General features: G+C 50.4%; 1 protein-coding gene across 3 annotated transcripts; it reads right to left on the reverse strand.

Annotated features, from left to right (window-relative positions):
* Positions 1–3,170: 3,170 nt before the first annotated feature.
* Positions 3,171–25,493, reverse strand: FAAH (fatty acid amide hydrolase). 3 transcript variants are annotated; one of them, XM_036256115.1, is made up of 15 exons: positions 25,214–25,493; positions 15,051–15,164; positions 11,539–11,673; positions 11,181–11,314; positions 10,897–11,103; positions 10,608–10,648; positions 10,250–10,374; positions 8,556–8,681; positions 8,146–8,243; positions 6,720–6,819; positions 6,382–6,422; positions 5,471–5,510; positions 4,866–4,974; positions 4,191–4,336; positions 3,171–3,950 (listed from the first exon to the last, which is right to left on the reverse strand). In XM_036256115.1, exons 1-15 carry the CDS (start codon positions 25,406–25,408, stop codon positions 3,822–3,824), a joined length of 1,740 nt encoding a protein of 579 aa, XP_036112008.1. In that variant the 5' UTR covers positions 25,409–25,493; the 3' UTR covers positions 3,171–3,821. The 3 variants fall into 3 exon arrangements, 1 of the variants encoding a protein (XP_036112008.1); XR_004958908.1 differs by lacking the exon at positions 4,866–4,974 and having other exon boundaries at positions 3,836–3,950; positions 25,214–25,492; XR_004958907.1 differs by lacking the exon at positions 3,171–3,950 and having other exon boundaries at positions 4,324–4,336; positions 4,866–5,086.
* Between the last annotated feature and the right edge of the window lie 721 nt (positions 25,494–26,214).

The following is a 26,214-nucleotide window of genomic DNA, read 5'->3' on the forward strand; positions in this document are numbered from 1 at the left end:
TGCTTTTTTTCTTTATTGATTTTTAGAGAGAAGGAGAGAGATAGAAACATCGATGAGAGAGAACATCGAATGGCCGCCTCCTGCATGCCCTGCACTGGGCATTTGGCCCACAACCTGGGCATGTGCCCTGACCAGAAATCGAATCAGTGACCACTTGGTGCATGGGTTGATGCTCAACCACTGACACCAGCCGGGCTTAATACTTTTTTTTGCATTTATCTTCAGATAGAGCGGGAGGGAGAGAGGGAGGAAGAGAAACATCGATGTGAGAGAGACACATCAAAGTGGCTGTCACCCACACGACCCCAACTGGGGCCGAGGACTAACTGCAACTGAGGTACGTGCCCTTAGTGGGAACTGAACCCAGGACTCTCTGGTCCACGAGCCGATGCTCTAACCACTTAGCAAACCGGCCATGGCTTAATATTTCTTAAATGGAGTGATACATGGGTTGAACCCTCCATTCCCACGTTTATATCTATGTAACTCTGCTGACTCCTTCCTAGCAGCATTTATCAAGCTTAAGTCTCCCACATCTTAAAAAAAAAAATGTTCTCTCAGCCCTGACCAGGTGGCTCCGTTAGTTGGAGCATCATCCTGTACACCAAAAAGGCTGTGGGTTTGATGCCTGGTTGGGGCACATACAGTCGGGGTGCATATGGGAGGCAACCGATCAATGTTTCTCTCTCACATTGTTTTGCCCTCTCTCTCCCTCCTGTCATTCAGCAAGTATCTTCCAGAATGCAAGCTCCAAGAGGACGAGAACCTAGTCTTATTCATCACTGCGGTCCCAGCACCCAGTACAGAGCCTGGTCCTCAGCACATGCTCACTGAATGTTCAAAGAACTGAGTACTTCATAAGCCCCATTCCACATGCCATACAGTGATAAACAGCTCTCAGGAAGCTTGTTTGAGAAAAGAAAAAAAAAAATCATGTGGTTCCAGATGGTGATAATGCTAAAAAGTACAAAGGGTGACATATGAGACAGTGTCAGGGAAGCCGTTTAATCAGTGGGTGACCAGAGATGACACAGCAGCCGAGTGTTCCAAGCATGGGGACAGCCAACACCAAGGCTGTGATTCATGGGCCAGCTTGAGATGATCAAGAAACCAAAAGGTGCTTGTGTGGCTGGAGCACAGCGAACGAGAGCAGAGACACCCAAGGTGAGGCTGGAGAGGTGGGCAAGGGCCACTTCACACAGGGCCTTGTAGGACACAAGGACACTGAATTTTATTCTTTTTTTAATCCTTACTCGAGGACATTCTTCCATTTTTTGTTCAGATGGAGTGGGAAGAAGAGAGAGGAAGAGAGAGAAAAACATCGACGTGAAAGGGACACATCAAGTGGCTGCCTCCCACAGGGCCCAACCAGGGCCAGGGACAAACTGCAACCGAGGTACGCGCCCTTAGCGGGAACCGAACCCGGGTCTCTCTGGACCGCAGGCCAACGCTCTAACTGCTGAGCCAAACCAGCCAGGGTGGATTTTATTCTTGATGGGATGGGAAGTCACTGGGAGGTTGTAGGGAGAGAAGTGACTCAATCTGATATACACTTTTAAGAGATCACTCTGGCTACTATGTGGAAAATAGGTTGGGAAACGGTGACAAGGAAAGCAGGGAGCCCAGTCGGTTACTGTGGTGTCCAGGAGAGGTAGGTTGCTTGGATTAGAGCATAGCCGTGGAGACAGTACTTATGCAATGACCACCACCCTCCCCCGCCTTATGGCAGCATTTGGCCCTTTGTCTGCCCTTTCCCCAGCCCTGATCACCTGGGAACAGGTGTGTTTGTGTCAATGTCCACCACCCCCACAGGCCCAGAGGCCCAAGGACAGAAACCAGGCTTGGCTGAGCTCCAGCACTGCTCCGCACAGGGTTGGTATGACCATGCTGGGGCTCCAAGGATGAATCACTGAACCAGTGAAGGAATGAAGGAGGAGCATCCCCCACTGTAGCCTCGCGAGGATATTAGTAACCAAAAAGAGAAATGGGTCAGGAGGAAACTGGGCAGATGGCAGGTGGTTTTATGGACTAATATGAGGTGAAATGACACAGCAGTTACAAGAAATCAGGGCAAAGTACAGCAACTACTAATCTAGGTGTTCATGGGGATTGGGCCTTCTAGTCAGCCCCAAGGTGTGGGTGCCTCATGTCTGTCCCGAAACTTATGCCAAGGCAGGAACGCCTTTGGCAGAGAAAGCAGGTACCACTGGTTGTGCAACTGGGAAGGGAAGCATGTTTGAAGGAGCAGAAAAATCAGAATGGAGAAGCCTTCACTGGTGAGCCCCGAAAATAATTTGAAGTAGGCCAGATGAGAACCTGGGGCCTACCCTACCAGAAGGCTCAGGCTCAGAAACACCTACAGCAAGCAGGGGGCCAGGGAGAAGGGAGGGGCTCTGTGAGTAGGGCCAAAAAGTCTGTCACAACTGAGCCAACCTTCCACCTGTCAGGTAACATAGCACAGTGAGAGGGGACCCGGAGACTGAGCTGAGACAGCTCACTTGCATCTCAACTGTCAGTTCCCAAAACACCTCTCTCTGCCCCTGGACCCCCACCCTATCTCAGGCCTCAGGCCTCCTCCCCAGATTAGGATAATGGAGCAACCTCCTATCCTTCCCCAGCCCCTGTCCATCCAGTCTACTCTCCTTGCTGCACTTGTGTGATCATTCAAGAGCTCCCCATTTTCCTTGAGACAGGATTCAAGTTCCTGAACTGGCCCCCCAAGTCCACCTTGATCTGGCTCCACCTACATCTTTGCTCCTTCTCCTGTGCCCATTCAACACACCTCCATCTACCAAACTCATCCTGGTCTTTGGGCATACTGTTGTTCCTTCTCCCTGGGATGTCCTTGTCCCCTATCTCAGCCTCTGGGAACCTTCTAGACTCAACAGAGATCCTCCTCCTTCAGGAAGCCTTCCCAGACTCATACAGTCCTTGGCCAGCCCTATGAGCACTCCCTACCAGATCACTTTGTCTGGTGCTCACCTCCCCAGGCCTGTGGACTCCTCCTCCCAACAGTCCCAGCTCAGGGTCAGCACTCCAGACCTGCTGACCTGTGCCCAGCCCTGTGCTGGCCACTGAGGACAAAGATATACAATAGGGTCCCTGCCATCAAGGAGAGCCAGCGTGCTAAGAGAGGCAGCCCCAGCCCCACCCCACCCCCAGATGCCCAGCACATGGGGCAGACTGAAGGAAACTGGCCACCTACTCCAAGGCTTAGAGGAAGGAGGGAAAGCCTTCTGAAGAAAGAGAGATGTGAGCTGGGCTTCAAAGGATCTAAAGGTAGAGGAGCAGAAAGAGCATCCTCAGCAGAAGGAAGAAGCAAAGGAAGGAAGAAGAAAAAGGGCAATATCTAGCAAAGTAGGACTTAGTCTAAAGTGGGGGGGTGGGGGGAAGGGTGAAGTGCTGGGTCTGCAACACCCACTGAGAAGCCTGTGTCCATCCTGTATATGATGGGAACCAGGGGAGGTTTGGGAGCAGGAAATTGACATGGCTAGAATTAGGCTCTAGAAGGTCAAGTCTCCAAACCCCAGTGCTCTAACAATGACGGCCAGAAAGTACACAGAATGAAACCATTTTTTGACTCTTAGTGGGGCTTTGCCCATGTCATACCACATGGGGAGGGGGTCAGGGCCGAGACTGGGGACCAGACGGAGGAGCAAGGTCCAGACTCAGGGGATCTTGGCTTCTTGGAGGGGGCAAGGGGAGGAGGCCTCTGCCCCCAGGCAAACATGTCCTTGCAGGGTGGCAGCGGTGCCCTGACCAGGCTGGGCACAGATCGAGCAGGTCCTCTGGAACCAGCTGGGTGGCTGGGCAGGCAGCAGTCAGAATGGCCGCTTTTCAGGGGTCATCAGTCGCTCCACCTCCCGCATGAACCGCAGACACAACTCTTCCTGCCAGGGCAGAGCCACGCACTGCACGGCCACAGGCAGCCCCATGCTCTTCCTCATGGCCTGCAGAGGACACCGGGAGCAGGATGGGAGGCGGCGAGGCAGGACCCCACCCTAGGTCCAGGAAGCACCCCAGATGGAGGGAGGGGCAGCAGAGCAGGCCAGGCCAGTCTTTCATTAAGAAAAACAGGCAAGCACTATATGTGTTTATACTGTTTCCTCCACAGCAGCTAGAGTTAGGGTATGGGTGAGTCCCGGGGAAGGGAAACCCAGGGTCGGCCAGGCCAGTCCCCATGACCTTACCTTGTACAGCACCTTGTCCCACATATCTCCAAAGTAGCCCGTGCAATGTTCCATCTGGGCCTCATCCTCAAGGGTCACCGTGGTGACAGGCACCACCCCCGCTGGGAAGTCCAGGCAGTTGTAGAGCAGAGTGTAGCTGACGGCCCCTGAGACATAGCACAAGTGGCTGGAGCAGGCCGGGTGACCTTTAATGTCAGCTGTCCTATCTGCGCCTCAGTCCCCCACCCTGTGAAATGGCGCCTGACCACAGACAGAGATAGGCTCTTTCCCAGGGCTGAGACTTGAGTGAGTGGCAAAGCCCAGGAATCCAGATTCAGGGCAGGCTGGAGAGCCTGCTGGTGTTTTCCCCATGCCCTTGCCCATTCCTACCTGGAATGTTGTTCCTCTTTTCTTGGCTTATCTAAATCCCACTGGACTTCAGTTATTACCTCCAAAAACCATAGACTCTAACTCCAACTTGAATAGTGTGGGGGACAGGAAACTATTCCTTCCCAGGGCATCCCATATGACTCTCATCTTTCCAGCTAGCTAGACTTGAGTCCCCCAAGAGCCCGATCCTCCCCCAGGGCTCCTCTTCATCGACTTCCCAGCAGCCCTGCCAGGCACAGGGCTGAACTCACAGAAGAGAAGGGATGGGTGGGTGTGTCAGGGGCATGTTAGGGAAGCAGGCCTCACCTGAGGCCTTGCCTGGGGCATTCAAGTCCATAGCAGGGCCCAGCATGGGGGTGAGCAGCACATCCAAGTCCAGTGCTCTCCACTGGGCAATCACAGAGTTACGGTACACCTGGGGAGGGTTCCAGCACAGCAGGTGAAGCACTCAGACCCAGTCCATCACATGAACTCAACGCAGGCATTGTGTGGCTGGGTGGCTTGGGCCCCAGCACCTGCCGGGGGATCTAAACCGAGTCACAGTGGAATAGAGGTCCTCAGGACATGCAGGCATGGCTGCTTTCGGGGGGAATTGATTTCCCCACCTCCTACAAGAACTGTAGACACCATTCTTCCTGCCGGGGAAAGGCCACACAGTGCCCAGACAGGCAGCACGAGAGGGGCGAAGAGGCATCCAGAATAGGAGCCCCGGGCTGACCCAGCCCCCAAGGATGTGCATTTGGGCAAGTGAGGGTCAAAGAGCAGGGCCCAAGCAGGCCAGTCCAGGGAGGGGAAGGGGGAATGACAGGCTGCTCTAGGAGACCAGTAGGACCAGTGCCCAAGAGATCCCACTGGCAGGTGCCCTGTCCACATCCCCACACCCTAGTCCAGTCCAGGGGCCCTGGCCTCACCTCAATCTCATGCTGCAGCACCCAGAGCTTTCCAGTGGACCTGGCAGAGGGAGTGGAGTCACCGGCCATGATGGCCATGGAGATTAGGAGATTTGCAACATCAGACCCCTATTCTTAACCTCCCAAATCTCATTCCTGCAAAGACCCTTCTCAACATTATGGGAATTCCGAGAAGGAAGTAGTGCAGGGCAGAAGTTCAAATCCCCACTGTCCCGTTGAGATACGGCCCTAAGAGGGACTTAGGCTGGGTACTTAGTGACTCCACAGCAGAGCTAGGACCAGACCAGGCAGGATTCCTAGCTACCCTTAGGAGAGGACAGAGCTGTCAAAAGTCCTAAATGTCTGGTTGTGAGAGAAGGAGCAAGTCCACAGGATGCCAGGGCCTGAAAGTGGGGCAGCTTATGCCCTGCTTTTCCTGCTTGAGCCACTAAGGGGCAGGTCAGACCCAGCGCAGCTCAGGTCAGGTCAGATCTCTAAGAACAGTGTCTCTTACAGGGCCCTCACCATCCCCCTCTCCCCTGCCCCACAGCAATCCCTCCTGGTCCTTTCCACCCATGCCCCAGCCAGGTCAACTTTCTCCTCTCCACTGCTCCATCCTGTAGTCTCCCTCAGGCCCTTGCTTTCCAGCCAGACCTGGACCTTGCTGAGACAACTTCAGGGTCCCATCTGAAGGCCACAGAGGGGCTGCATCACAAACTCTAACTCAAGGCCTCCAACTTGAATGGTGTTGGGAACAAGAAGCTCCCGTTCCCCGCACTAGTCAAGCTGGAGATCTTGAATAACAGAGTTGCCACCCTATCTGGGCCACTTCCAGCCTCAGAAGCTATTTCCCACCTCTTTACCTGTCAGAAACCACTTAAACCCAGGCCAGGGGAAAAGAGAGGCAGACATTCGAGCATGGAAATACTTACCGAGACTTCATGCTGCTGAGAAAGGCGGCCAGCCTTGGGAGCTGCAGGACAGAACAGTCAGTCGCTCATCTTTGGGCCAGGTGCTGACAACAGTCTTCTTCAGGCCAAGCCACCCGTGCTTCCTCCCTCTGTCCTTCCCCCAGGTCCCAAGTTGACACCCGTTCAGCATGCAGGCTGATTAAAGCTTATAGGGCATGGGAGGAGGAGAGGAGTCTGGGTAGGGGCTGGAAAGAAGAAGAGACCATGCCTCCCAAAACAAGAGAGGCTAAGGAGAAGTGGGAAGAGCCCCAGAAGCTCTCTCTCACCCACCCCACCCCTCCCACTCCTTGTGCCCTCACCAGAGGCTTCAGCAGGAAAGCCAGCAGTCCTTTAAGCCATCTAGGCAGCTTCAGAATCAATATCAGGTCCCCCAAGCAGGGGTCCACGAAATCACCTTTGCTGGGAAACAAAGGGTCCAGTCCAGGCACTCCCACCCCAGACATCCCTCCTGGCTTACCCCTACCCACTGGGTCCCCCCTTTCTACTCAGCAACCCTTGTCCATCTCTCTCTTCACCAGACTCCTGCAACCACTGGTCTCTCATCCCTTCATCTGACTCCTTTCTTTTTTAAATACGTTTTTATTGCTTTTTTTTTTTTTTTTTTTAGAGAGAGAGAGAGATAGAAACATCAATGTGAGAAAGAAACATCAATCAGCTGCCTCCTGCATGCCCCCTTCGGGGGATCGAGCCCACAACCCAGGCATGTGCCCTGACCAGGGACCTCTCAGTCCCTGGAACAACACTCAATCCACTGAGCCACACTGTCTGGGCTCATCTGCCTCCTTTCAAATGTGTGACTTGTTTCTGCTAACCCTTCAGGATGCCCGACACCCACTGGAGCTCCCCGAGGCAGGACTCCATGTCACACTCCCTGACAAACTTAGCTTGGAGCAATGAGGGCTGAGGGCAACATCACGGCCAGGGCTTAATACTTAGGGCATCCCCTATTGATGACACCAGCCTGGAGGCACCAATGGGGCTGTCCAAAGTGGGCCACCCATGACACTTGTCCCAGGGCCAGAGTAAGAGGTAGCACCTTTCACTGAAGCCTGGACCACACTCGGCTTCTGGGGGAAGTCCGGTAAGCCTGGGCACATCACCACAAGGCACCTTTACAGGCCTGTCCTCTGCCTCTGTCAGTCTTTAAGGTCTGAAAACATTAGAGTGGAACCAGTTTCTCTAAACATGAGCTCTGCAAAGTCCTTTAAAGTGGGTCTGGTCCAACCCACAAACTTCATAGAAGAGAGAACTGAGGTCCTGCTCGAAAGGGAAAGATGTGGCTCAAGTAAGAAGAGCCTATCCAAGTGCCCCCTCCAAAGAGAGAAAAAAGAAAAACAAGCGCTTGGAGTCACAGCATGATGTCTAGACCCCGGCCCTCCTGCTTGACCTTGTCTTTGTCTCAATCTTTCCCAGGACAGAGGTAGCTCCCTGCCCATCTCCTACCTCCCAAAAAGCTCATCTCAGGGCCAGGCCACAGATGTTCAATCCAGCCTCTCCTTGCACTAGCACCTTTCTAAAGTGAGGTATTGCCAGGCTCAACCTGCAGTTGGAGATGCCGCATGGTCCCTGCCCAGAATGTTTAGTCCTTCTCTGTGTTTAGCTGAGGCCTATCTCCCATCTTCCCCCAGGTGGCCTATCACTGGGGGTCAAAGCACCCCCACTGCTCTCCCTGGGTCTACCCATGGCCTGATCCCCCCACAGACCCCGAGGCTCATCATCACTCACAAGTTCTGTAAGAAGCTGCTGCCACCATCACTGAACAGCCCACCCGTCGACAGGGTCTCCAAAGCATAGGGTATGTTGCTTGGCAGGAAAGGAACCAGCTGCGGGGATTGAAAGGTATAAGCCCCCCATACCTAGAAACCCTTGGGTCCACCACCCCCATGCTTCCCAGGTGGCCCTGAGGATGGACTGGACCAATTCTGCAGCATGGTAGCTCTTACTGGAGTCACAAAGGTAGCCTTGCTGGCTCATGAAAACTCCCTGGAGCCATACATAAATGTGTCTGAGATGAGCAGACTAAAACCCACTAGTCTACCAGCTCAGGGTCTTGGGAACCTATGGACAGTTGTGCACCACTGTGGTATCCCTGAAGAAAGGACCATGGCAGGACTTCTGGGCTCCTGCAGCCATACCGTGTGGCCAGCAGCCTCAAGTCTCTGCTTGGTCTCCAGCAAGGCTCGCTTCATGGCTGGGGTGGGCATAGTATAGTTGTCTGTCTCATAATACCCCACACGCAGGAGCTGAGAGCTTTTATAGACCTGGGAACAAAACACAAGAATCAGAGCCAGGTCAGGAGAGGGTGGCCCATGGCAGGGCTCCCAGAGATCCAAAGCTACTCAGCCAGACAACTGCCAGGCTGCAGCCTGGATGGATCCTCTGAAAATTGTCGGCCAGCCAGGCCTTTCACAAAATAACTTCACAGTGACTCCGCAGGTGGGCAGAGCAAGTCTGAAGATCCCCACTGGTCACATGAGGAAACTAAGGCTTCAGATCTAAAAAGGCTTCAGAGTGGGGCTGAAACTGGTCCAAAGCCACCCAATGCAGAGTGACAATATTAGGTCCAGAAACCAGGCACCCTGTCTCCTTGAGCTGAGGCTCTGCACTGCCTGTTTCATGGGAACGCAAGCCCTGGTTCCCATGATAAATTGTTCCAGACCTCAGGACAAGGACCTCATTTCCACCTCTCCTCCCTCTCAGGGAGGGGTTCATGAGCCACTGAGTTCAGTTAGAACATCCTCCTTTGCTGGGGAGGAGAAGTTCACCCCACTGAGCTCAGATTTCGCACTTGCCAAGAAACACCGAGGCCCACTCTCCTGTCCAGGGGCCTTCAGCCTTTCCAAGCATCCTGGGCTGGGTGAGGGAGAACTGGAGCTTACATCACACAGTTACTGTCTACATTAACATGACCTGACTACTCCACTGTCTGCATCCATCTGACTTGACTACTCCTGAATGCTTTGTAAATAAAGTACAAATAACTTTATTTTTCATTCTTGAAAGACCCATCAACTCTTCAGCAGAAATAGCAAATGACAGTTTATGCTCCAAGACTACTTAAATCCCTCACCTCCTTAAAATTCTCACCTTGCTGTGTCCACCAATCCTAAACTATTATTCCATCATGATCCTTACAAACCCCCACATTGAAATACCCACCTTAAACCAAACTTTAAAATCTCAACAAATATCCCTACTTTGCCCCCCCTCCACCCACCCTCCACACCTGCCCCTCCTGCCCTGGTGCTACTAAGGTTCTGTTGAGGCAGCATCCTCCCTCACCACAGAAATTAGTCAACACCGCTTTGTCTGATCAACAGGCTGTTTTGGTGGTATTTCAGAGAGCCAGCATTCCACACTGCGCACAGATCCCAGCTTTCTCTGGCAGGGAGGCAGCTCCGCCTTTAACTGTCCTTAACTCACTCAGCCTACCTGCTAAGCACCACAGTGGAGGTTGGGGATACAGAGGCAAACACTGAAGAAAGGCTCCTATTTGCAGAGAGCCAAACACAGAGGAAGTACATCAGTTCTCCCGCAAGCTGTTCTTGGTGATGGGAAGTGGTTTCTCAGTGACAGCAGCAGAGGCTGGGGCTAGAAGGCAGAGCTTGTCCTCAGCAAAGGTTCCCAGCTGCCAATTTGGAAGACTGGTTTCTAAACGCAGGTAAAGGCTCCATCTGTTATCTGGGGAGTAGCAGCTGACCCTGGTCCGGGCCCCTAGGGGTGGTTTTCAGGAGACAGGGCCTCTAAGGCCTGCCCACATTACCTGGGGGCTGCTCTCTGGGCTCAGGAGCACCAGTGACAACTGAACCCACCCCCCATCCCTGCTCACCTCCTCCTTGAAGGGCAGGGGGGGCACAGTAGGATCCAAGCGGAACATGTCCTCACACAGTAGTGCTCGCATGCACAGCGCCAGGCTTTCCACATCCTGGGCCATGGGGCCAACTGAGAGCTGTACTGTCGGGTGGGGAGGGGAGAAAAGAGAGATCACTCGGCCCAAGTGGGATCTGGGGCTGGGTCCAAGCAAAGACTGGGCCATAGCCCAGGAGTGTGGGCAGAGACAAGGGGGTAGGATTCAGACCTAAAGTGGCCTAAGGGCCAAACTCTGCCCCCAAGAGAGGGAGGGTCAAAGGTGGATCAGGCAAACACCCACCCTGCCTCCAGGGCACTAAGGAAACCACAAATCTCACCTGCCACCTGTCCATAGATACAGCCCTTCAGACCAATCTTGCTGGATAAGAAAAACAAGACATTGGAAACAGGAAATAGCCAACCTCTGCCCCACTCCACACCCATACAGCAGCTTGGAACTCTTAGCACTTGGAAACTAGAAATTAGGGCCAGTGGGGCTGTAACACTCCCTCCCAGAAAAAACCCAGTGAGGGAATCCCTGGCAGGAATCCAGAAAGGTGGGAAGCTAGGCCAAGGTCACACCTCCAGGGATCCAGAAGCTTCGTCCACCCACCTCCCACACCATACCTGAGGCGGTTCCCTGTGGGCTTGAGGCCACAGATGCCACAGAAGGAGGAGGGGAAGCGGATGCTGCCCCCGATGTCAGTTCCTAAGCCCAGGAGGGAGCCTCCAGCTCCAATGAGGGCACCTTCGCCTCCTGAGGAGCCACCTGGGGTCTTGGAGGATTTCCATGGGTTTGTGGTCTGGCCAAAGAGGGGGTTACTACAGTCATAGCTGGAGGAAGCAGGAACAGGTCAGTCATGTCACCCTGGCACAGGTGACCCTGCCTCCACCCTACCCCGAGACCGAACCTGAACATGGACTGGGGGACGTTGGTGTGCACAAAGGGCACAGCACCCTGCAGCTTCAGCACCTGCACCACCACACTGTCACACTCTGCTGGTACCCCCTGGTTCACGCTCAAGCCCAGGGTGGAGTCCAGGCCCTAGAGGGAAGAAAGGGCACCGAGGGGAACGTGGCTGATGAATCAGGGACCCTTCAGCAGCACAGGGTCCATTCCCACCACCCTCCCACAGGCCAAGGCACAGCATGGTGCCTGCTCAGGGCCTCTGGACTTGATACTTCCTCTGAGGGCCCAGGGTAGCCCAGGACACAGAGCTGGCTGGCAGGGATGGGGAAGTTCAGGCCTGATACTGAGGCAGGGCATACCTTGTAGCTGAAGCATTCCTTGAGGCTCACAGGGACACCGTAGAGCAGGCCCTGCCTTGGGGCCTGGGACAGCTGAGTCTCACAGTCTGCCAGGTAGGTAGTCACACAGTTGGTCCCTTTATTCACTTCCCAGGCCTAGAGGGAGGGAGAAATGGACACAAGGCACAATGAGGCTGGCCTTTTTATTTTTATTTTTATTTATTTATTTATTTTTTAATCCTCACCTGAGGACATTTTTCCATTTTTTGTACAGATAGAGTGGGAGGGAGAGAGAGGAAGAGAGAGAGAGAGGGAAACATCGATGTGAAAGGGACACATCGAGTGGCTGCCACCCGCACAACCAACCAGGGCCGGGGACAAACTGCAACCGAGGTACATGCCCTTAGCGGGAACCGAACCCGGGTCTCTCCGGACCGCAGGTGGACACTCTAACCGCTGAGCTAAACCGGCCAGAGCATTTTAAAATGATTTTTTTTTTTTTATCCTCACCCGAGGACATTTTTCCATTTTTTGTACAGATAGAGTGGGAGGGAGAGAGGAAGAGAGAGAGAGAGGGAAACATCGATGTGAAAGGGACACATCGAGTGGCTGCCACCCGCATGACCAACCAGGGCCGGGGACAAACTGCAACCGAGGTACGTGCCCTTAGCAGGAACCAAACCCGGGTCTCTCCAGACCGCAGGCCGACGATCTAACAGCTGAGCCAAACCGGCCAGGGCGAGGCTGGCCTTTTTAAATGAATAAATAAATATATATATGTAAAATATAATATAAAATTGGCCTTTAAAGTATAGTCAGGAAAAGAGTAGCCAGCAACATGGCCCAGAGCCAGGAGCAGAGAGGATAATCTAAGGCCCAGCACCCCCCTCACTGGGGACATCTGGCCCCAGTCTCACCCTGGTTGCCTCTGGCCTTCAACCCCAAAATGAAGAGAGAGCGTAGTCCCAGGGGCAAGGCACAATCAGGGCACTCAAAGGAGCAAGGCACTGGCACCAGAAGCCCCTCAGAGGGAATGAGCTAAAAAGAGGTTGACCCTTGGCCACTCCCCTCCTCCTTCAAGCTACATCTCTGCCCAGTGAAGCAGACAGGAACCAGAAGGGGCAGATCCCATCTCAGACCACACTGGGCGTCAGCACAGAGCAAGGCTAGACCCAGGCTCCAGCCTCCCAGAGCCCAGCACACTCTCCTCTGCCCCAGGCCTGGCCTACATCTGCCCCAGCTAAGTCTCCCCTCTCCCGGGAACTCTTGAATCTGATAATCAAGGCACACGGAGGAGTGACTGATTCATAGTTAAGGGGGTGGGCACGTGACTGAAAATAATGACACACTCAGTGTGGCTGTCTGCCACTAGGCCTTGCTAAAGCCCTCAAACCACACTCAATAGGGCTCTACAGGAGGGAAAGGCCAGGGAAGAATGAAGTACAGCTTTCAGTAAAAACTCGTTCTTGTGAAACACTGGGAGAAAATGGGTGTAGATCCTGCTGTCACACCCAGTCTCATGAAATCTGTCTCCAGGCTACCTAAGGCAGGAAGGTTGGAGGCCAACCTATCACCAGAATGCTTTCCTATGATCTCTTTCAAGAAATTATACAGAGTGCCCTGGCCAGTTTGGCTCAGCAGCTGGAACGTCAGCCTGCAGACCAGAGAGTCTCGGGTTTGGTTCCCACTAGGGGCACGTACCAAAAAAAAAGAAAAAAGAAATTATACAGAGCCACACTCATGTTTGAAACATATTTCAAACATATTCTTTGAGCACTTACTATAGGAAAGACACAGTGTCTGGCGGTAAGGTGCAAAGACAAGTTCTGTCACAAAAAAGCTCACATTTGACATGGGAAAGAGAACGACAAGGCAGGTCCCATAATGCAATGAAAAAAGTGCTATAAGAAAGTGAACACTCGCCCTGGCCAGTTTGGCTCAGCGGTTAGAACATCGGCCCGCAGACCAAAGAGTCTAGGGTTCAATTCTGGTAAAGGGCACAAAGCTTGGTTGTTGTTCATCCCTGGCCCTGGTCGAGGTTGTGAGGGAGGCAACCAGTCGATGTATCTCTCTCACATCGATGTTTCTCTCTCTCTCTCTTTCTCTCTCTCTCTCTCTCTCTCTCTCTCTCTCTCTATCTCTCTCTCTCTATCTCCCTCCCGCTCTATCTGAAGATAAATAGGAAAATATCCTCTGGTGAGGATTCAAAAAAATAATAATAATTAAAAAAAAAAAAGAAAGTGAACACCCTCCCAACTGGTGTGGCTACTGGTGTGGCTCAGTGGTTGAGTGTCGACCCATGCACCAAGAGGTCACTGGTTCAATTACCAGTCACATTGTGGGCCAAATCCCTAGTGAGGGGCATGCAGGAGGCGGTCAATCGACGTTCTCTCTCATCAACGTTTCTCTCTCTCCCTCTCCCTTCCTCTCTCTAAAATCAATAAAGAGAAAAAAATTTTTTAAAAAGAAAGTGAACACTGAAGAGTAAACCCTAACTTGGGCTGGGAGGGAAGGAGGGTCATGGGAGGCTTCATGGAAGAAGGGACTCCTTCTCTGAGCCCTGAAGGGTCAGCCAGGGGAGCCTGTTGCACCAAGCAGAGCAAAGAAGGGGAGAAGGGCCTTTCAGGTAAAAGGAATACCACCTAAGCCAGCACAGAGCATGGCAGGCCCTGTGTGCCAGGGAACTGCCAACAGCTGAGCTACCACTGATGCCCCAAGCTACAGAGGCCTTGGCCAGAGAGGATGCTGCAGACAGAGTCGAAACAGAAGAGTAGCACCTGAAAAACTGGAGAACTGAACAGGATCTGGTCAGGAGGCTGGTGCTTGATCCTGGAGGGAGACAGTGGTGGAGAACCAGGGTGGCTGAGGTGGGGGTGGGGACAAGGGGATGGACTAGAGAGAGCCATAGAAAAGGAAGAGACTAGCCCTGGCTAGTTTGACTCAGTGGTTAGAGCGACAGCCCACAGACCAGAGAGTCCTGGGTTCGGTTTCCGCTAAGGGCATGTACCTCGGTTGCAGTTTGTCCCTGGCCCTGGTTGGGTCGTGTGGGTGGCAGCCACTCGATGTGTCTCTCTCACATCGATGTTTCTCTCTCTCTCTCTCTCTCTCTCTCTCTCTCTTCCTCCCTCTCTCCCTCCCACTCTATCTGAAGATAAATGCAAAAAAAAGTCCTTGGTGAGGATAAAAAGAAAAGAAAAGGAAGAGACTAGACTTGGTGACCAATGGGGTGGGGGCAGGAGGGAGAGGGAAGTCTGGGCTAAAAGTCAGGTTTCTAGCTAAGACAACATGCTCAGTGTCCCCCTCCTCTCCATCTCTCTCTTCTCTCTCTCTCTCTCTCTCTCACTCTCACACACACACACACACACACACACACACACAGCTCTGGCTCCTTCTCTCCCTGGCAGCCCCTAGCACTGTGGTCCCACCATGGCCCTCAGCAGGATGAACTCCAGGCCAGGTTTCCCCCACAACCTGTGTACAAAGAACACAGGAATAAGCAGGGAAGATCAATGGCTGGCATTGGCTGAACTTACCTTTCTCACGTAGGTGAACAGCACAGCCTGCGGGGACAGTTCCCCATTGCGTAACTTCTGCACCAGCTGAGGCAGGGTCAGGGCCAGCAGCGCCTTTGAGTCCAGGTCGGGGTTCTGGGGAGATACCTCAGATCAGTCCCTCACTCCCTGCAGGTCCTACATGCCTGTGGCCCATGTCCTTAGGTCCCCACACCTACTAAGAAAATGCTCACAGTCACATGCCAATCCATTACAAACATGCTCACCCACAAATCTGACACTGTGACCCAGCCAGGGCAAGCCCTTGCCACCCTGGACAGTGCAGATATGATCTCTTCCTGGAAAGGATACACAGGGAGAAGCTATGCCCAGGTCGATTTTTTTAAAATAAATTTTGTGAAAGATGAAATGACAAAGTGTACACTGTAGAGAAATATTGCAAACCACATATCCATCCAAGTGATAGTATCCAAAAATACAAAACCCTTCAAAATGCAACAGTGAAAACAAACAATCCAATTACAAAGTAGGCAAAAGACATGAACAGGCATTTCATTGAAGAGTATATGCAGATGGCAAATAAACAGAAGAAAACAATAAAATCATAGTGAGATATTATGACACACATATCAGAACATCTTAAACTAAATATAGGAACAGTCCCAAGTGCTGGGGAGGATGTGGAGAAACCAGTCACTCGTGCATCAGTGGTGATGATAAACATGGCATAATCACTCTAAAAAACAGTATGGTGATTTCGAAAAACAACTATGGCAAAAACATGCAATTATTACACATCCCAGCAACTCAACCCCAGGCTATTTATCCCAGAGAAATGAAAATGTGTGCTTAAAGCATTGACTCAGCAAGTCTGGGATATTCAGAACTTGCACATAACAAAGAAATGTCTGACCTGTCTGGCTCCAGGAAGAAGCCTCTGAGCCCTTGGAATGTCCTGGCCCAGGCTGATTATTAAACCATTGTCAATGGGTGCCTACTGTGTGCCCGGCACCATGTTTTGATTAAATCTACTATTATTCCTGTTGCACAATAAAGAAACTGAGACTCAGAGAAGTGAAGTACCTTGCTTAGGACCATACAGGCAAACTATAGTTCTCTGCCCACGCAGAACAGTTTGCCCACTGGCTGTCCACCTGTACCTGACCATCTGACCACCCAACCACTAGCAGGGGAGGCTGAAAACAGGAAGACCCCATCCTGGGTGGTTAGGCTGCATAAAGAAGAGGATTTTTGCCCTGGCTGGTATGGCTCAGCGGTTAGAGCGTTGGCCCACAGACCAGAGTCCCGGGTTCAGTTCCCACTAAGGGCACATACCTCGGTTGCAGTTTGTCCTTGGCCCCTGTTGGGGTAATGTGGGTGGCAACCAGTCGATGTGTCTCTCTCACATCGATGTTTCTCTCTCTCTCTTCCTCCCTCTCTCCCTCCTGCTCTATCTGAAGATAAAAGGAAAAAAAAGGAAGAGGATTTTTTCATTCATTCCACACTAAGCATGGGGTTAGAGCAGTAAACGAAGAAGGCATATCCATGCTTTGGGGGGGGGTTTACATAAGGTGCAGGTTGGGAGTGAGCAGATAAGTAATAAGTAAACAAATAAGAATTTGAAATAGTGAGAAATAACTTGAAAATAAAACTGGATGCGGAAAATGGACAGCACACAGGTAGAGGGTAGTCAGGGAAGAGCTCTCTGAAGGAGAGACATTTGCTCTGACACCTCACTGCCAGGCCTCAAAGGCTCCCAGATCAGCCCCTACCTGCAAACACCCAGTTGCTTCCTCCTCAAGGGTACTGGACTAATTAGTAAACGGGCTAGAGAAGATCTGAGTCACAGTCACCAATTCTCAATTCTATGGTCTCCTGCTCTTGTCTAAGTCTTCAGGGGTCTCCTTGTTGCCAAATCCAAAAGAAACTTGACTCTTTTATTTTGCTCCATGTCTCATTGACCACAAGTCAGCTTCTTCAATTTTCTTCTGGGCCTGGAGATATTACCCTCTAGCCTTTTGGCTACTTCTGTCATCCCACTTATTCAGTCAATCAACAAACATTTTTTGAGCACTCACTATGTGGGACTACATTAGGGACTATGAATTAGAAGTAACCAAGACAGGCAAGTCCCTGCTTTCAGAGAGTTTACATTCAAGAAAATAAACAAATTAACAAAGAATGAACAGATCATGGTACATAAGAGAAAGCAAATAAACAGAGTGCTGTGATAGAAACAACAGAGAACAAACCCCAATGGCATGGGCAGGCCTCTCCCAGGAGGTGACATTTCAGCTGCGATTTGAAGGATGAGAAGGAGCCAGACAGTAGGGAAAGACAGAGACTCCTTGAGTTTCCCTCTGGGCACCTCTTCTCCTCTCTGATGCTGGGAGAAGTCATTCCTTCTGGTGGCTTCCTCTCCAGGCTATCCACCTACCCCACGGACACCTGATCCTCTACCCAGCCTGACCTAATTGAACTCAGATCCAGTCACTGGACTATTCCCATTGGTGCCCACGCTGCTGTGTCCTAACCCCTGAACCTGCTCTCCCGCTTTCCACCAGCTCCTCATCCTCCTTCGTGTATGCCCTCACCAAGGTGGGCATACATCCAAGTTCAAGCGAGAAAACAGGAGTCATCCTGGACTCCTCCCTCTCCCTCCCACCTGCATCCATTCAGTCACTAAGCCCCCTAAGTAGCTCTGGAAAATGGCCACCCTCTCCATCTCCTCTACCAAGATCCTCACTGTTGCTCATCCTTTCTCTCCCAGGTCACCCAGGGGCCACCTAGCTGGCTGCCCTGCCCAAGCCTTGTCACTCCCACCCATCCTTCCTTCCTGCAAGCCCAGACAACGTGAGCCCAACCAGGTCTTGCCTCTCCCCTTAAAACCACTTTCACCACAAGCTCCAGAACATGTTTCAGAAGGTGCTTCCAAGCTTGATTCTGTCAGACTCCTCTGTACCCCTCAATGCAACACCACCTCCTCACACCCGCCAGAGCTGAGCACCCTCCACACATACCCCTCACACAGCTTGTGTATTCCAACCTCAATATCAAGAACACTCGCCCTGGCCGGTTTGGCTCAGCGGTTAGAGCATCAGCCTGCAGTCCGGAGAGACCCGGGTTCGGTTCCCACTAAGGGCATGTACCTCGGTTGCAGTTTGTCCCCGGCCCTGGTTGGTTGTGTGGGTGGCAGCCACTCGATATGTCTCTTTCACGTCGATGTTTCTCTCTCTCCCTCTCTCTTCCTCTCTCTCCCTCCCACTCTATCTGTGCAAAAAATAGAAAAATGTCCTCGGGTGAGGATAAAAAAAAAAAAAAAAAGAACACTCTACCATTTCCCTTAATTTGTTAAATAGATACAATACTTATTTAGGATTTAAAAAAATAATACAGGGAGTTACAGAGAAGAAAAAAAATGGATCCATGATCTCTCTCCATACACACTAAATAATCCCTGGATTTTTTTTTCACACACACACAGTTCAATTTATTTACTTTTACAACTTATAATTCATTCTAAAGACTTAATTTCTTTGTTGGTGTAACAGCTTTATTAGTTCATATCAAGACATCGCATGTTCTTTTTTTTTTTTTTTTTTTCTTTATTGATTTTAGATAGAGTGGAAGGGAGAGAGAGATAGAAACATCGATGAGAGAGAACATCGACTGACTGCTTCCTGCATGCCCCCCACTGGGGATCAGGCCCATAACCTGGGCATGTGTTCTGACCAGGAATTGAACCAGCGACCTCTTGTGCATGGGTCAATGCTCAACCACTGAGCCACACCAGCTGGGCAAGGCATCGCATGTTCTAGCTCATCAGGATGACACATTTAGCTCTTCCCCAGATATTTTTTTAAAGGTATAAAAAATGAAAAGTGAACATTCCCCCATCTCTGGGAACCACCCTGCCCAGTCTCTCTTCAAAAAATGAAACCATAGTTAGTTTCTGATGAAACCTTACAAGGAAAAAAATGTTTATGAAAAACCCACAATGCATATAATTATTGATATATATCCTATTTTTTGCACAAAGGGATTTTACTATATACACAGTACTACACCTTGCCTTTCTCACCTCACAATGAAAATAGTAAGATCACTTTTTTCCTCGATTATATAAATATGTGATCACCATTTTAGTTTTTTTAAATTCCTAACAGTATAGGGAAGAAAGTAAAAATCACCAGAGGGCCCTGGCTGGTTTTGCTCAGTGGTTAGAGCATCAACTCATGGACCACAGAGGCCCGGGTTCGGTTCCCGCTAAGGGCATGTACCTCAGTTGCAGTTTGTCCCAGGCCCCAGTTGGGGTGGTGTACGTGGCAGCCACTCGAAGGGTCTCTCACATCGATGTTTCTCTCTCTCTTCCTCCCTCTCTCCTTCCCGCTCTATTTGAAGATAAATGAAAAAAAAAAAAAATGTCCTCGGGGGAGGAAAAAAAAAATCACCAGAGGGCCCACCACACTGGGATAATTACCACTGATAGTCCGGTCGCCACCATTTCCCACCTCACTGACAGGGTGCCCACAAAGTTCCTGTGCATCTCAACTAGAAACTGTCAGCAGCTCTGGGAGGGTTGCTGGGTTGGTTAGAGCATCATCCTGATTCACCAAGGTTGTGGGTTCGATCTTCAGTCAAGGCACAAGAATCAACCAATAAATGCTTTAAAAAGTGGAACAACAAATGGATCTCTCTCTCTCTCTCTCAAAATCAACAATTTTTTTTTAAGAAGAAGCTGTCAGCAAGCTCCCCTTCATTCTCAGCATAAATTTTTGATTCTTACCTATGTTCTTCCAAGTTGAAGACTTTGCAGACATAGGAAAGAATTTTAGTCTTTAACTGGTTATCAGGAATCTGAGACATTTTCTCTTTACAAGACACCAAAAGATAAGTCTGCACCTCCAGGAGATTAATTTGTGAACAAGGAGGAAATTTTAACTTTGTGTGGAGAATGCAGGAACGTGTACAAATAACTTCAAACAGAGCTTGTGGCCAGTCTGCATGCATACATTTTCAAGGGAAGGATACTATAGCTACCATTGAATCCGTGGACCAAAAAAAGGGTTCTATGGAACGTAATCTCACAAAGTGAGCTAATCATAAATTCCTGACTGAGCAAGGCATGGTAGGTAGTCATTCCCCAGGCCTATAATTTCTTCAGTGAAAGCTTTTAAACCAGCCCTGTCCATTGTTCTTGTGCATCTAGGTTAACACACCTTTGAAATACCAGAAGTAACACTCCTGGGAGTATTAACCCTCAAGAAAGCACATAATCCTATTAACTGTCCTGCAATCCAATCCCTGCCTTGCTTTCTCCAACCTTTCTCACATCCTCTCCTTAATTTCAAATGCATAAAAGAAGATGCAAAACTATTATTCTCTAGAGCAGCAATTTTCAATCAGTGTGCCACAAGAATTTTTACAACATGCCATACCTGACTCTTTAGTCAGAGTCACTGACCTCTTCTCCCTTAGATTGTCACCAAAAAAAAAAAAAAAAAAAAATGACAACAGCCAACACAATAATAGTCATCTGGTGTGAATACTCTATTTTGAACCATAAATATATAGGTCATATAATATAGTTGCATCTTATTGGTCATGTCGCATAACAAGGTTGCATCTGATTGGTTAATTCTTGGTACCAGAAATCCTTATATACAAGTATAGGCACCTGATTTTTTTTTTTGGGGGGGGGGGGGTATATGCCCCTAGCGGGAACCGAACCCGGAACTCTCTGGTCTGCAGGCTGACGCTCCAACCGCTGAGCCAAACTGGCCAGGGCTGCACCTGATTTTTTTTTTAAGTCACTTGGGAGCAAAAGGGTAGGTAACTACTATTCTGGGAGGGGTAAATCAATCAAAAGTATACCTATATTTTTGTCAGATCAGCAAAAATATTTGTTTTGTTGTGCCACAGAATTTTAGCAATTAGTTTATATGTGCCATGAGACAAAAAAGGTTGAAAGTCGCTTCTCTGGAGCATTTGAGATCTTGCTCCCCAGCATACGTTTGCCTTAAAACACTCTTAAAAACATTCTCTACAGGTCTGGACGGCTCCACGCTGACAATCATTACCACTCCTCCATCTGTTTTCCTCCTTTTGAACTGCTATGTCCTAATTTCAGATATTCTGGATTGTCTTCATGTTTTTTTTATTTTCCTCATGGTTTTTTTTTAAATCACTTTTGTTCTATTTCAAGATCTCTCTTCCATTTGATCATGTATGTCACTAATACTAGTCTCAACAAAAACTATACTGTCCCTCAATTTGAAACAGGCAGAATAAAATGTTCCCCAAAATTCCCCCATCGAGTCAAGTGCTTACCAGGACTCTGGCAGTTATCAATAGGTAGTTATGAAACAATGGTCCAGGAACCACCCTGATTTCTTTTAAATTTGTTTTTCAGATCTAAAGCTAACCCATTAATCACAGGAACCAACTCAATACCTGGTTAGGAAAGTCCCTTCCTGCATCCTATAATAAATGCTGCACAGCCCAGCCGGTATGGCTCAGTGGTTGAACGTCAACCCATGTACCAAGAGGTCGCCAGTTCGATTCCTGGTCACAGCACATGCCCAGGTTGTAGGCCAAATCCCTAGTAGGGCGCATGCAGGAGGCGGCCAATCGATGTTCTCTCTCATTGATGTTTCTATCTCTCTCTCCCTCTCCCTTCTTCTCTCTCTAAAATCAATAAAGAAAAAAAAGTGCTGCACTATCCCCAAATGCTTTGCTTCGCTGGACATCAGTGTTCCAAAAAAGAAAAAGCCTAACCTACTCCCTGATTGGTTAATCCCAGCAACTTCCATGTTCCCAAGCCATAAAAACCCCTAAGCCCCACACATTTAAGTACAGAACCTGGTAACCTATCTCAGTGTTCTTGCCCTCTGCAGAGCCTCAATAAATCTGCCTTTGCTTTGATCAGTGTCCCTGGTCTAAATTCTTTTTTTTTTTTTTTTTTGGTACATGCCCCTAGCGGGAACCAAACCCAGGACTCTCTGGTCCGCAGGCCGATGCTCCAACCACTGAGCCGAACCGGCCAGGGCCTGAATTCTTTTATATCAGGAGATAAGAACTCAAACTCACTGTTAACAAATTAATCTACTGAGTCATTTTGAGTTAAAATCAGGTTCAAGGTGGGCTTTGGAGAAGGAACTACAAGTCAGATCCATTTGAAGGAAGTGACATTTGTAAAACCAGTGGGATTTTGACAAAAGGGGTTGTAACAAATGTGAGGAAAAGGCATTCAAGGTAAAACTACAAATGCAAAGGCACAGAGGCATGAGCAGTTCTGAGATATTTCTCCCAGCCATAATATTCTATTAATAGTGCTCCCTCTGACAGACTAGAAACAATGGAATCAACTAGGTATTCTATCACCAAAAAAAGAATTTATTCAGGAAAAAGAAAGGATTGAAATCCAGTGTGTGCAGAAATGGCAAACCATATGCACACACTGAACCAAACAAAGATGAAGGAGAGACTTGAAAAAGGAAAGCGGAAGTTAAAGGGAGAGGTTGTTGCAACCATAGAACTCTGTTATAAACAAGGTTCTTCCGTGGAGGGCTATCCAATGACATAAAGTGCCAGAACTATTCCCATAAGCCTCAGTTCCTCCCACAGACCCTCCTGGCTACGTCCAAGGTTAAAGTTTCTGTCATAATTTTATCACTCTCTTTGGTCTAGAAAGAATATCAAAACTCATTTAGGAAGCAGCGTGGCAGGAAATTGGCAAAGAATTGTTACAGGTTGTTAAGCCTTACATGGTCAACAGAGAGTTACCATAGACACGCCTTACTGTAGAATTGTTCTAGATCTAGAGAGAGATAACTATTTTGTGATGATTCAGGAAATGCTTATGAGTCCCCTCTCCTCCAGCACCAACTTGAAATACAGAAGGTATTTGGGCTCCCAATAAGCTTTGTCTGGAGTCTATCAAGCGGGAGCTGTACTACAAGCTGCTGTATTCTCCCAGGGTCTGCTCAGGGCCCTGCTTACCTCAATGCCCCTTGCTATTCAGGGCTGGGCGGAGAAAGGCTGCTGAGACAGCCTCAAAACCCACCTCTCTGTCATCCAGTGACTCCACAGCTAAGCAGAGGGCACCTTAGGGTCAGGGAGGCTCAGGCTGGGGTGGACATCAGCCCACCTCCTACTTGCCCTGGAGGCCTACAAAGCTATTGTTGCCAAGACCCCACCCCTTGCCCTACTCGGGTAATGCATTTGGTTAGAGCATTGTCTCTATATACCAAGGTTGTAGGTTTGATCCCCAGTCAGGGCACATGGGAGTTAACCAATGAATGCATAAATAAGTGGAACAACAAACTGATCTCTCCCTCTCTCTCTGTCAAAATAAAAAAAGATTTCACCCCTTTGCTCACAGCTCAAAAGAATCAAACTCCCGAGGTAGCTCTCCCTTTCTTCTCTAGTCTTTGCAAAACCAAAAGGTAAAAATTTTCTGTCTTCCCCTCCTGAAAGAGCCAAGCTTTTGGGTTCTGAGGCCAAGTTCTCTTACCTCATGGTGAGTGTATAAATAGCTCTTAGTATTTCAGGGCCAAAACTTCTGCCTTGGAAAATTCGTTTCTTAAACTAATGAAAGGTAGTATCTCCAGAGGGAAACTATATACTGATGCTTGAGGTTGAAGTGAGGGATGACCCACCCTTCCACCACCCCACACTCCTGCCAGCCAGTGGATTCCTTGCGACCGGGAGGGGAGTTCTGTAGGCAGAAACTGTGGGCAGATTCCTGCAGATGTCCCATGCAGTATCTGGAGCTGGCAGAACTCAGCTGGCTGCACAAAAGGACTCGGTGCCTCAGGAGCAGCTGAGTGGATCCCCAAGTGGGGCAACTAACAGCTCAGGCAGAGGAGGACTAGACAGTGAAGAGCCTGTGCTCAAGTAGGGGAAGTGACCAATTTGGATTGAACACCAGGACCTCCCAATCTGGGTAGAGGAAATCCTAAAAATTGATGGTAGATTTTTCAGCCAGCTTGATGAATGGAGGCTGGAACCAGAATTTATTTATTGAAATGTATTTGATTTCAATAAATAAACAAATATGACATATGCTGGCCCAGGAATGGTATAGAATAAATTCATACCATTACATATAGCCAAAACCTCACCATAATAAGGCCACACTCTGGGCCTGACTGGCATCCAAGGTCCAGTCTCCTTTCCTAATATCTCTCCACTGTTCCTCTCCACTGGAATGAGACTGGATAGTCCCACTGGGCATCTAGGTTCTAGTTCAAGCTCAACCCCCAACTCAAAAATCACTTGCTGCATCTGAGCATCTGTTATGTGTAATTTTTTGTGGCTCATTCCCAGTCTCCCCCCTAGTCACACCCTCCTGCCTCCTGTTGTCCCCATCACCTGGACCACCTTCCTACCTGTCAGATTGTAATCCTATCAAACGCATCACTCAAAAACACTCATGACAAGCCTTTTCTCCCTCAGCACATACGACAGCGACCACAGTTCAGTATTTTGATTTCTAACTGGGTCCAGTGTCTCATATACTTGGAGGGAAAGCCCCTCTTGTAGGCCCCTCCCTCCGCCCCCATACACACACTGAGCTGATCTAATGAGAGAAAAGCTTGTTAACAGATCGCCCAGGGAAGGGGTGGAACTAAACCTGCTCATGGAAGGGACTTGTCACGAGCTGGCCACTGACAACCTGGGCGATAGGAACTGGGGAAACTTTCATTCCAACCTGGCTCTGCCAATAACCCCCTCTGCATTTGTGCAAGTCCTTCTCCAGCCCCTCTGAGGCTCCTTACCCACAAATCAATGAATTTGAACTGTAAGCTCTTGGTCATCACTCGGCGATTCCAAAGTCCTAACCCTAGTATCCTATCGGTTCTCATGCCTGCATTTTAGGGTTCTAATTGTCAGATGATCTGGAGATTCTGTGGCCCGGAGCAAAGCTCCTCTAGTGACCCAGTGCCACGATAGCCTTCCAAGACTAACCTCTTTCGTTTCCCTTCCTCCCCTTGGCCTCACCTGACTCAGAAAGAGCACGGAATGCATTTAGGCAAGAAGAGGTTCCGAAAGTTACAAACCTGCGCTGACCACACACCTGCACTGCCCGCCACCTGCCCCTCCGCGCACATCCAGGCAGCTGAAAGTGCTCCTGGGGGTTCTCCCACCCAGCGATCCCGGTACTCCGACCCCACCGTCACCTGGAGCTGGAAGCGCTGTGCCGCCTTGTCCATGCTTTCCAGGGCCGCTTTCCGTCTCTGTTGCGCCCGGGCCACTGCACCTCGCGCCGTCCGGCGACTGGACCAGCGCAGGGCCATGGCCGCCGCTACGAAGCAGCAGGCCAGGGCAGCCCCGGAGGCGCCAGAGAGCGCGGCCCACAGTTCGTCCAGCACCATGATCTCCCGCCGCCCAGAGCTACCGTGAGCGATAGAAGCAGCAGCTCTCGGGGATTCCGCCGCAAAACGCGGCCTGGATCCGCCGGGGATCCGCGCCCCGCTCTGTAGGAGGAGCCGGAGAGCTGCGCTGCTGCAGGCCCGCTCGGGAGCGCGCCGTTGCCGGGCAACGGGCCCGAGGCTGGCGGTGCGCAACGGTCTGAGCTGCGTCGCTCCCCGTGTCCTCGTGCACTAGGTCAGGCTCAGCTGGAGGGGCAGCTGCTTCTCGTGGGCGTCCTCAGAAGCACGAGCGTAGCAGCGGTTTGGCACGGCGGCATGGCCCGGCCCAGCCTCAGCCCCGCGCACCCTAGAGCCCCAACTCCCGGAGGATGCGGACAGCCGGAGCCCCGGCGGGAAAGGCCAGCCCAGAGAACTAGGAGCAGAAACAGACTGGGCTCGCGGACCTGACTAATCGCTGCAAACAGTTTAGCGGCATCTTTCCTGGAGAACCTTGCATCAAGGCTGACACCATAGTACGCCCACTTCTCCCCCAGCGAGAGGCTTTGGAGTTGCGGGGGCGAGGCGGAGAGATAGCCCTCGGACCCTCCACAGGAAGTTCTTCTGGGGGGTCCACCTGCTGCCCCTCCTCATTCTCCAACCCTGGGCTCTTCTTCATGATCAAACTGTCCATCACTTGTCCTTCTGTTCAGCCACCCCACAGACTGATCTTCCCAGGCCATCTTTTAACAGTCCTGGGCCCCTTCTGGAATTTACACCCAACAGGCAGAAAGTATGTCTGACCAAGAGGAGTCTGGGCACCTGGTGCCCTT

The sequence above is a fragment of the Molossus molossus genome, unplaced genomic scaffold, assembly GCF_014108415.1.
Source record: "Molossus molossus isolate mMolMol1 unplaced genomic scaffold, mMolMol1.p scaffold_m16_p_12, whole genome shotgun sequence".
NCBI classification, from domain to species: Eukaryota; Metazoa; Chordata; class Mammalia; order Chiroptera; family Molossidae; genus Molossus; species Molossus molossus.

Bases quoted from the DNA above. Each gene is read 5' to 3' on its own strand.
- FAAH (XM_036256115.1), bottom strand. From the start codon at position 25,408: ATGGTGCTGGACGAACTGTGGGCCGCGCTCTCTGGCGCCTCCGGGGCT. The intron at 8,244-8,555 runs GTATGGCTGCAG...CAATCCCCGCAG, and splicing joins TTGAGGCTGCTGGCCACACG to CTGGTTCCTTTCCTGCCAAG. The intron at 4,975-5,470 runs GTGAGGCCAGGG...AACCCTCCCCAG, and splicing joins TGCTGCAGCATGAGATTGAG to GTGTACCGTAACTCTGTGAT.